Here is a 12,587-nt window from a genome sequence, read left to right on the forward strand (position 1 = left end):
GAATTATTTTCATCGGAGACGATATATGGGGCAAGTAAAGGACACTCGATTAACATAAAGAAAAGAGCCCCGGATGTCCTGAGAGAGAGAGAGAGAGAGAGAGAGAGAGAGAGAGAGAGAGAGAGAGAGAGAGAGAAACATCAATGAGATGTGCTAAAAATCAAAGTGGGGTAACTTCAATTGAGACAAAACAGTTTAGTTTGTATGGTGATTTTACGTTGCATGGAACCAGTGGTTATTAAGCAAAGGGACCAGCAGGTTATATGACTTCCGAACCACATCTAGAGTGAACTTCTGTCACCAGAAATACACATCTCTCAATCCTCAATGGAATGGCAGAGAATCGAACTCACGACCACCAAGGTGGCAGGCCAAGACCAAACCGACCACGCTACTGAGGGCCCCGCAGAAGATAGTGTAGAGCTTCCGTTACTGACCTCATCCTACTGTCCAACTTCCAGTTGGATAATTCGGTATACAAGAAAGTATATCCAATTTCACAATGAAACGACTTCTACTAAAAGTCGTAAACACCACCCCTGACCTTTCTGATCCCAATGACCTTGTGATTCATACGCAACGCAAAAACCCAAATAGTCGTCCATTGAACTAACTAGCAAACAATGCTCTCCTAAACAGCCCCGACGTTTGGTTTTACGAGGTTCTCATCCACTACATTGCAACTAAGTTATACCAAAGCCTTCCCCTTCAAGACGCGTAACATCACACTAAATGGTAAATATTTGTCTGAATAAACAATCTGAATGACGATTTTGAACCGTAACTTTCAAGTAACTAAGCACTTCCGGTTAACGCATTTGTATGGTAACTGAAAAATCACATACCGCGTATTGGTTTAAAGAAAGAAGAAGAAGAAAAAAAAAAAAAAAAAACAGATAGTGAAGAGATGATGGTAATGAAATCTGCCATTTCAACTACAAAAAATGTGATGCACATTATGTTAAAAAATATGTTAAGTACATTTTTAAAAACTGCATCGCATACAAAAACAGAAAGGAAAACTGATTAGCTAGACCACTCATGTACATAAACGAGCAGCAACACGTGCGTAAGATTCAGAAGGAATGTCTGGTATGCAGTCGTAATTAATGAACGTTCATTTATGAAGAACAAAGTACATATTGCAAGGCGTTATAATTACATTACGAACGACAACCTTGCAAATGGCTGATAAGCTAAAGATTCAGGAACTATAAGGCAAACGGTATTTTCATACTATAAAGTTATAGAAGACATTAATAAAATTTTTATTTCATATGCTCAAAATACCCGATGCTAGCTGATATTGGCCGGTCTTAAATTTTTGAATGGCAATAATACAAATAGTCAATGAGACCTTTTAAGCGAACATTTAGGAATCTAATACATATCTTTTAATTGATCAGTGAACCGGTAAGCAGTCATTAATTTTGCGTTCAAAAAAAATTTAAAAACACACACAGACATCCCTGCAATAAGTATACAAATGACGTTAAATTATAAGCTGTCAAATTAAATGAAAATAAAACTTAATTCATGTTGTAGTAAGTGAAACAATTTAAGAAACACTGGTGATTTTCGGATTTTCGTCTAAATATAAATAGTAATGTAATTCAGATGGCTAACAAAGTGCCTGGCTTAGGTATAGTACTAGAATGTAACTTGTCTCAAATAAATTTCGTAAAGGCTACTGGCCCTCATCTTAAAAATATTACTTTTAAGAAATATCTTGAGTTTCAAAATATAATAATAATAATAATAATAATAATAATAATAATAATAATAATAATAATCTGCCTACGGTGCAACATAGGAACTGCAGAATATAGGATAAAATATAGAATGAGGGCCTAAGGCCAAGCGCTGGGACCTTGAGGTCATTCAGCGCTGAAACGGAAACTGACAGTAACTGATGACAAGTCTTTCATCTACTGCATTTGTCAAGTAGACCACTCAAAAGTTGGGCAGCACTACCCAACCGGAGGGTGAGCGTAATTTTCCACCAGCTGCAGATAAATCTGGTGTTTGAACCCAATGTATAAATCCTGAGAAGATGATAAAAAGATATAACAGCAATCTTGATTTATGAAATTTAAGCTGTCAAGCTTATCGCTGAGATACATTCGGCCATTCAGCGCTTATGAAATCCACTTTAAGGCACAATTGAAAACCATTAATCTGAAGTATTGTAAAACGTTAACTAATCTGTAAGGAATCTACTGTGAAAGCCTTCACCCCGATTTCGAACATCATGCAGAGGTCACGATCATCTTCAATGGCCTGAGAAGTTCTGTACACGGTAATAGCCTTTCGAGAAGTGTCAGTTCAATTCACCTATTTAGAATCCCATACTTCGGCTGATTACCTACCACCAATACATTTGAACTGCTTGTGTTTTTGGATATTACAAACTGTTAAAAAAAATCCAAGCGTATTTGAACATAAGCAAGTTATCAAATAAAAAGAATGGCTCCACACAACCCTAACAAAACCTACCCATTTGTCCATAATGCACTTTGGGACTAAACAGCAAACTCAAGTACTAAACAGTAAAAGCATTAAATTAAATGCATAGCACAGATAGCAAATGAGAAATACAAAGTATGTTAAGTTCACTGCACACCGCTTTAACTTGATTTCCTGTACAAAATTTCCACTCACAATCAGGATGCCCCAGATAATACTTATCTATTAGCCGGGCTTTTATGACTCCACTGACTTTTTAAAAGGCAAAAGGACTGACAGATGCTTTCCTTCGAAGAATGAAGAGAAACGACTGAATACATGAATTCATTATATCGGTCGCCTTCTATCGCATCCACAAAAACAAATACTTCAAGTAGATTGGTCAGTAAACAAGATACCATGGCAAGAAGAGCTGTGTACTACCTATCCTACTACATACAATTAAATGTATATGTTGGTTGGTAACAAACGAAAGTCTAGGGTTACTAAACTCTTGCACTTGAGCAGAATAAATGTATCTTTGTCCGAGACCGAGATGATACATCCTTAAGGTCAGCTACTTGTAAATTCTGGTTACATATAACTTTTAAGTATTCTTGAAAGAAACGTCTATGCATGGTAAAAATAATCATGAGGACATAATCAGCTAGTTATATACCAAAAGGTCTAGTTTGGCTACACACATTTCTATGTAACAAACGGGTGGTGAAAATAACTTTTAAAAAAGTATGTAATACAGTACATGCTGATTCATCTCCGATGACTACTCCACAGAAAAGTGGTCTTTGGTTTAAGCTCACTGAATGCAGCCTTCGTGACGTTCACTTCCCTTTCCGTAGCAACAAGTGCCCACAACTTTTCTAAATTTAGAAAGCGGGGGATAGATTTTCTTAATGCAACGATGGCAAAGAAACCTAACCACAGTAAATCATACCTTAGGTCTTTCCTTATTAATATTATGAGGGAGTTACATAGCCTATAAACCCAGATTACCGTGGTTAGGGACGTGATACATAGGTTTACCGTGGTCGATATATACTACAGTTAGACGACATGCCTTTAGTTACAAAAAGAGAGAGAGAGAGAGAGAGAGAGAGAGTGATTACCATGGTTAGGGCCGTGATACATAGGTTTACAGTGGTCTATATATACAGTTAGACAACATGCCTTTAGTTACAGAGTGAGAGAGATATGCTGACGGCATTTAATGAATTTCACACAAACAATCGACACACTCACTCTATAACATTGGTTTTTTTTTATTGGAATATCAATAAAAAAACGCACAAAACAAAAGCCCCCCTTAAACATCGGACGAACTATGCCTGGCTCAGAAAAATCTGGAGCAATCGATGCAACAGGTCGGCTTTAAAGTTCAAGCAATGATGTCACATTCTTACTCATGGCTGGAAAGTTATATGGCATCGTATTGATTTACTAGTGTGACGAAAAAACAATACTCAACTACTAGCCTCTCCAACAGCAGTAAAGAAACGTAACAAAAACAGCAGAGCATGATGGACAACAGAATTTGAATTATTCATACCGACTAAAATATTTCTAGTTAATTACTAAGTTGCATAATCGTTATACTGTGCCAGCTGTATACATAGCCAAACGGGTTTACATCTCCCTCTTCGCCTAAATTCGTCGACCTTTTACAGGAAACACTTCGTTTCCTACTTCACGTCCTAAATTAACCAACACTTCACAGGCTCTTCGCATTAGACAATACTATAGGCCTACCGATGCTGCCATAGGATGGGGCATAAGTCTAGCCCATAACAGGAGTTAATTAATAGCATCTTGAATAAAGCTTTTACGCAAAGTGTGACCAATTTGATTAAAGTACAAAATACCCCAGCTCCACTGCAACAGCATAACAACAGTGCAAGAACCTAGAATTAGGCTGCCATCTTTAACCAGTGGTGGGTGCGGTTGCTAGACCTACCAGCACAAGTCTGGTCCTAAATATTTCAATAAATAAACGAAACGACCAATATTCACCAATGGCTGGGTTAAAAAAGAAAAAAGAAACGTGGGTAAATGAGAGAAAGCGGGCTGCAAATGCAAATCTGCAATTCGATACGTGGGATACATTAATGACAATGCTCGAAGTGACTGGAACCAGAAAGAAAAAAATTCTGTCAATAAACGCAGAAATGTAATTGTCAAAAGCTTGAGGGAAAGAGCAACGTTTTCCCTGCCAAAACAAATTGAAATGTTACTTGACAGCTGCCGCTGATACTAGGTACCGGTAATCGTTTGTCTCAAATTTCCCTGCAGTTTCAAACTTACCTGAGGAGTTGCGCGTCGGAGTTTTGACAGAAAGTTGCTTGCTGACATGACGTTACCTTATGCGTAACTAATAAACGAAAAATAACACTTGTCACCTACGACCTCAATAATTTCACAGGTTTACTTCGTAACATCCGAACGCACAACTGAAGAGCGACAATCCCTCCAAGCTCTATAGCTGTTCGCGTGGTCGTACGATGGTGGCAGTCAACAGGCGTCGGAGGGTGTGGCCCCGCCCCTTTTACAAAAGAAATTCCTACTAACATTTTCCATTACGTTTATTTGCACATAAAAGTTACTGAGTTCATAAACATCTCAAGAACAGTTCGGTTTATCATCCATAAATCTGGTAATACACTTCATGAAACCTAGGAGGCCTTTTGTTTCCTTTACGATACTCTCAGCTTGAGAATTCAGCTATAGGCGCTCCCAGACGTAAAATAAAAACGTTCGTATGTGTTCCATAACAGAGGTCCCTTTTAAAGCAAGACTTGTCTGTTTTGCTATACCCGATCAAATTCAAGTAATAACTTTAGAAAGCTTGTTGTTTTATTCAACAACTACAACTACAAGTAAATCAATTCACGTGATTTTCTCTTCTTTCAAAGGAAACATTACAGCATCACGTGATTTGATGTCCAAGGTTGGCAGCACGACAAGGGCCGTTGTAAGCTACATTGTTTATATTTCCTGCAGTTGCATATGCGTCCGATATCTATTATTACCCAATGTCCTTATTCTGTATCACAGAAACCATATATAGCAAGTCAGGGATTTGTTACATAATGCCCAAAGCTAGCGTTTCCGTTTCATGTGTAGCTATAGCGGCAACATAGTAGTACCATAGAGGCAATAAGAAAACATTTTTGGCTATCATTCACCAACTATATGCAAAAGTAAAAGCTAAAACAGTTTTTCATATAGGAGGAAATGTGTAAAAGAGGAATTATCCTAGAATGATAAGTATCCCTGTTCAAAATAATAACACCTGACTTCCTGATTATCATGTTCACATAAAAATATTTTACTTCTCCAAAAACAACTGTAAAAAGCACCTTTCTGTTGCAGAAAGTAAGCTTAACAGAACACCTTCGTCATGACACATCATACTACCTCGGTCTACCTACAGCCCGTAGACAGTGACGTCATGTTGAAGCGTCTGGTCGGTGCCTGGTTACGTAACGACAAGTACCTATTTAAGGAATGCCGAGGAAAATCCGGATCTTGGCTACCTGGCTAGCAAGGTGTTGCGAGTAGGACTTGAACTTAGGAACGTCCAAGCATTATCTATATATTCCACGAGTCTAATGGGTGATAGATATGGCAATCATCCATTTCAATATGTCGATCGGTGGATTGCAGCGAGGAAGAAATTTTATTGCACTGTATTCATGTCTAAATTTAGATGCGTCTCATCACAAATATCCAAAGTCCTACTAAAACTTGACCCGACCAACGAGATAAGTTCCAGGTACTTTCGATTGTGAAACCTATATGAAACAACAAGGATGATAAAGTAATAATTTCGTTTTAAAAGTCATTGCTATTAATGATATGTCTCCACAAAAAAATTGATAGATTTAATAGTAAATTATCGGACCTCGATATTAAGAGCACTGTCCGTCCCCTCAACCTTTATTTGTCAACATCAAGCAGTTTCCTTTAACACGGGGTTGCTCCAGAAAAAAATCGACACAATCACTACCACCGCAATCATACTTCAAGTGCTAAACTGCGGCCACTGGCTGACCTTATTACACGCACACACGCGTGGTTAAGGTGTTCTCATCATAAACAGGACTTTGATTCAATTTCTGAGTAAGCCTGAGCCCCACTGCCCCTCTGATAACCTAAGCAGGAGTTAAGTATCAGGATATTATTAGTTAGCTGACTCAGGTAGATTAAAACCAATGATGAAAGAGACACGGGTTTAGCAACATCAACTGAAGAGTTTACTGCAAATCATAATGTTAACATTCTAGAACCATTCAATGGCGAGGAAAAGGTCTATGCTATGGTTCACGGCTTGTTCTTGGAATCTATTGTACATAATTAAAACCAGATTAATGACATGTATATACACAGCTGTAGTATGTACCACAGGGAAAACAAAACACTAGCGTGTTAATCCTGTCTTCTTTCGTCTGCATAATTAAGAAATCTTGTACAGGACTGATTGATATTTAGAGGTAGAAATTTACAAAATAAATGATAGAGACACAGTACAAACGAACGAACAGCCGGTTGGAAACCAGCATTGATACCTGACTTGCGGGAAAAAAAGGGGGGGAAGAGCAGTAAACTCGTTTGTGTGTGAGATCAGTAGTACTACTCTTATTCACAATTCAGTCTATCTATGCTTAAGGGCTCACAGCCTCACACCTCTTAAAATCCTTGCGTTCTGAACATTCCTCTTGAAATTAATTGACCGAGTTTTTACATGACTAACTGATATTCACATTCCTACAAAGGCAAAAGCTTTCTTCTACAAAACTAGACTCATTGATGTTTCATTCCAAAATATTATTGGAATAAACTATCTTTTTTGCCCTTGCCCAGTTGATTGTATGATTGTTTTCAGTAACTTGTAAGAAAATTCCACTGTTCGCCTGTGTATATATATGATCAATTCTTTTTGTGCTGTTCTATTCTCTTTTCCAGTGATATTCCAATTTGACCGATATAAAAGTTTGCAATGACCTTATATACGATTTGATATACAGATGCTTTAGTACCATCAGAAGAGTTCGGCAAGGATTTATTTCATTGTACTATTGTTCTTGAATCTTACATTAATTCCAAAGCTCTTAAGCAGATGTAAAAGGTGAATAGCTTTTACATTATTACGTTGTTCGTGTTGTACGTTTCTTTGTTGCTGCCATAAAAAGTTTTTATTGCCACTCTTAACGCATTTTCTAATACAGAATAAGGATGACCTACTTTCTTGCTTGTAATCCCAATCATCTCTATTTGATTATCAATGTAGCTATTAATGCTAAAAATAATTATGTTCTCAAAAACATGGATGTGGAGACAAAACAACGACGCCACGGATGCAGCTAGAGAAAAAGCTATCCTGGGTAATGAGTAATAATCTTACCCATCTCTAATGTGACATCATAGTCTTAATTTCTGTTATAACGCAGGATTTTTTTTTTTTATTCCACTATCATCTTCCTTACTTGACCTCCACATTCCCCTATCAATATTTGTTACAAACTATCGCATTCCTAAACATTGCATTCTTCGAACAATGGTGTGATTCAAAGAGACCAACAGTACACCTAGACTTATCATTATTCTTAATTAATATGTATGGAGTTGGCAAGGGGATTTTTATGTTGCAACAAAGTAGAAGATAGAAGTTTCCCAACGCATTAATAGCAGGCAAAGGCTTGTGAGGTTACATTTAATCTATTAAAACAAACGCAATCAATGTACAGGTCTAGTCAGCACTGGGGCAAGATAGACTTCAAACTTGTGAATCTTTCGATCAACTGGTGTCCGCTGGTTTCGAGAATACGAAACGTATGGATATTGTAGGCTTCTGTACTGATATTGGAGCTTATCAAATGATTACATGTATTACTAATAAGGAAAGTTTATTTTCTCAATATTGGAGATGTTTTGAGAAAAGTGGGATTTTGTTTTCTTTACTCAGAGACTGAACAACGATTTTGATTGATTTGATTTATATAGATTTTTGGCATTGTGCCAAACACTGGGGCAACTAAGGCCATTCAGCGCCGAAACAGAAATTGACAGTAAAAGGTTTGAAAGGTGTTACAGGAGGAAAACCTCAAAGCAGTTGCACTATGAAACAATTGTTAGGGGAGGGTGGACAGTAAGATGGAAGAAATTGGATATGAACTGAGGCACAGTAAAAGGAATGAAAGTAGTTGCAGCTAGGGGTCGAAGGGACGCTGCAAAGAACCTTAAGTAATGCCTACATTGAGGTGCACTGACGGTAGTAGCCCCCTACGGGGCAACGCTTTTGATTAAAAGGAAAGCGGTTAAACATTTACAGTCAAATGTAGGAGATTTAAACATTTTATAAGCCCTATAGGTAATATCCTGTGATTCAATGAGGACTCTGGGTGAGGAGCTTTGATCATTCGAGACGAGACAGGTTTCTGGGACTGATGGGACCCTAATGACCGATGCAGCTAGTGAGGTGCCCATCCTTGACATGATATAGGCGATCGGTTTCTCTTTATTATGATTCTAACCGTTGCAAACTTTGTGCATTAATCCCAAATTGGAATGGAATGGAATGTAGAATTCAGGCCAAGAACCAAGAACTGGGACCTACGAGGTCATTCGGTGCTGGAAAATAAATTGAAAGCAGGCAGGTTTGAAAGGGGTTAGCAGGAGTTGCACTAAGAAATAAATAATTGTTAGGAGAAGGTAGATAGCAAGGTGGAAGAAAGATATGAATCGAGGTACATTAAAAGGAATGAAAGGGGTTGCAGCAAAGTTAAGAAGGGATGCTGCAAAGAACCTTTAGTAATGCTTGCAGTGCACCCCGTGAGGTGCACTGACGGCATTAATCCCCATACGGGAAATCCCAAATTGGATTGGATCTTAATTTAAAATTTCGGTTGAAGGCCAATCGCTGGTACCTATGAGATCAATTCGCCGCTGAATAATAATGTTGAAACAATTGTTAGGAAAGGGTGGAAAGGAAGATGGGAGAAGGAGAATATGAAGAGGTATATTAAAATGAATGAAAGGTGGATTATCGTACTACAGGGTAATCCGGCTTCAAACCGCACGCTCGAGGAGCCAGAACATCGTAGACCAAGTGCGCCTCGGCAGATATCATGTAATAATGCTAAATGGGACACGTTGTAGCCAACCGGAAATTATTACCCACGGTTCTTCTCGTCTCGAAACATTAACACTGAAACAGCATTTGACGTAGGTTTGAAGAAGGCGACTGGCGGCCATCAAGGAAATTCGAGAGCAATTCTAGTATTCACTTTAAAGTCTAAGACAGCATTTTATTAAAACCGTTTTTGGTTGGATTCTGGAGGTGAGTGAGTCGGTACCTATTTTACACCTTCCTGACTAAAGAATGAAGAAAAATCGCAGACCTTATGTAAATGTCTCTATTTTCGGCCCAGTGTCGCCTAAACCAAATACAATGGTCGGGTGAATTTTTTTTTTTCTTATGGAACATTGTTCATATTTCTGGATGAGGTCACGTGCGGAGTTTCAGTCTCCGTAAACAGGAAAATTAGAAAATAAACACTGTAATGTTAGCATTACACATACGCGGGCGGGCGCGCGCACACGCACACACACACACATATGTACTATATCAATGAAACTTTATATTTCTCCCCAATGTTAACACATTTCATCTGCTGTTGTCTGTTGCTACTCCCTCTGAAGGTACCTACTGTTCTGTGCTGAACTCTGCTTTGTTTGTATGGTGTTTTTACGTTGCATGGAACCAGTGGTTATTCAGCAACGGGACCAACGGCTTTGCGTGACTTCCGAACCACGTCGAGAGCGAACTTCTATCACCAGAAATACACATCTCTGACCCCTCAATGGAATGCCCGAGAATCGAACTCGCGGCCACCGAGGTGGTACGCCAACACCATGCAGACCACGCCACTGAGGCGCATGAGTCTCAAATCTTAGGGTTAGGATGACTTGGCACGATATGCAATAGCAAAAACTACACACAGTTTAGCAGAGATTTGTTCTGAGTGATACCCACACAGAAACCAAGCCCTTCCCTTTGTCTGGGAATGGATAACACGAACGTTATCCCATACTTGTTCTTTATCCAGTCGTCTGTATCCGCCCTCCTCAATCCGAGTAAACGTTCATTAACAGAGTGGTTCTTTCCTAGGACAAAAATCTTTTAACAAAATTGTCTATTAGGCGAGACGTCCATTGGCAAAGGTGCGAAAAGAAAAAGTATACGTATATATATATTATATCTATATATATATTTATATATATAGATATATATATATATAATATGTATAGTGGTACCTTGGTGCTTGGACTTAATCCCCTCCAGATGGCTATCCAAATATCGATCTGTCTTTGTAATGAATAAAGTTTTTTCATAAAACAATGTAAATATGGTTAATTTGTTCCAGAATATGATAATAAAAGCATTTTGACTCAAATTCCAAAAAACCTTGCATGCAGGAGTTATACAAAGAAATCTAAGCAAACCAAATACAATAAAAGAACATTTATTGTCACTGTACCTGTACTACTCTTGAGAACCGATGGCCTATGTGGAAGGTGGTGAGGAAGATGAAGAGGAAAGTTATTATTTTTTGGAAAGGAATTCCCCCCTTTTTTTTTTCTTAAATATGGAAGGCAACTGTAATTCTAGGGTTGTTTCTCTTTTCTGTCTCTACTGCTTCTTGAGATTTACTCTGTTTCTCACTACAAAACAATCACATGATGTTTGTTTTTCCTGCATTTTAAAAAGTTCCTAAAGTGTGAGGTAGCATAATCTTTCACCAGGTTTATGGCAACTTTGTTACAGCTTTCTCAAGATGATATTTTTTTCAAGGAATCTTTGTATTTCACCCGTGCGAACACATTTCTTTTACTTGTGAAATGGGGATATACTCCTTTTCCTTCTCCTCTGAACAGTTCCTCGGCAGTTGTCTGTGGCTTCTGAAGGTCCTTTTGTGGTGCTGATTTGTGCCCGACCACTATCTCCACACCATCATCACTGACCTCCAAATCCATAGAGTCGCCCAATGAGACAATATCATCTACAGGCTACAGCAGGCACAACTTTGCTGGTATCTCTGGCCTTCTACGGGGCAATGATGACTTAAATACAGTACAGTACAGTACAGTACATAACAACAGAATCACAGTTTAGCAGAGATGTGCAATGTATGAGACCCATCTCTGTAGACTGAACCCTTCCCTGTAGTATTTCATTTGGGATCAGCACACGTGACTCACTACACCCTGTGGTAGGGGTGTAAGAGTACTACCACCGTAGGTCTTGCATTTTGTAAAAGGTGATTAAAAGGACAGCATCTGCCTTGCACTCTTACTTTTTAGTAAAAGGCTAGGCCCACTGACAATAACTGTGGAAACTGCTGCCTTGCAGGCTTTTTAGTAAAAGGCTAGGCCCGACGCCAATAGCTGTGGAAACTGCTGCCTTCCAGTCTTTTTAGTAAAAGGCTAGGCCCACTGCCATAACTGTGGAAACTGGTAGATTTTTTATCAAAGCGAGGCCCGTCACCAATAACTATAGTTGATGACAGCAAGGGCATGCGATCGTAAAAACCCCTTTGCCAAACAGTAAACCATGCCTGATGTTGTAAGGAATATGCTACGGAGAGAAGGAGAGAAGAGTTTTGGTGTGCGATGATACCTTTGATAGAAGGCAGTGGAGAAGGCGCATAAGGCTACCGACCCCTTAATTTAGGGATAACGGAGGGAAAGAATGAGAAGACGCGTGACTCACTAAATTTCATACATGCTTTAGCTGGTTGACTTCATTTCTCCTAAAGCCGAGCAAAATGGACGAATTCAGAGCAATTTTTTACTTAGACAAATTGTCCAATAACCAAATTGTGCAAGTTGAGAGATGTATGAGTACAGAGGTGTATATATATATATATATATATATATATATATATATATAGATATATATATATATATATATATAGATGGTAGCGGCAACCGTAGGCTGGCATTGTTGGAAGCGTAATAATCATCGTAAAAGTTCTATCAGAATAATGTTTTCATTTTTCTCTATGACTAATATTAAAGAAGTTAGCATGGCCAGATATTCAGATCAAAAGGGTAACTGGCTAAGA

The 12,587-nt window shown here is 38.5% G+C and overlaps 1 protein-coding gene across 1 annotated transcript in view; it reads right to left on the bottom strand.

The window, feature by feature from the left end:
• LOC135221828 (uncharacterized) overlaps nt 1-4,943 on the bottom strand; it is a 60,514-nt gene extending 55,571 nt beyond the window's left edge. Inside the window, exon 1 of the mRNA XM_064259727.1 lies at nt 4,765-4,943. Coding sequence (XP_064115797.1) covers nt 4,765-4,812 — 48 coding nt within the window. The 5' untranslated portion in view covers nt 4,813-4,943. The remainder of the gene's footprint in view (nt 1-4,764) is intronic.
• Nucleotides 4,944-12,587: the final 7,644 nt, after the last annotated feature.

This window comes from Macrobrachium nipponense, chromosome 3 (assembly GCF_015104395.2).
Source record: "Macrobrachium nipponense isolate FS-2020 chromosome 3, ASM1510439v2, whole genome shotgun sequence".
Classification (NCBI taxonomy): domain Eukaryota; kingdom Metazoa; phylum Arthropoda; class Malacostraca; order Decapoda; family Palaemonidae; genus Macrobrachium; species Macrobrachium nipponense.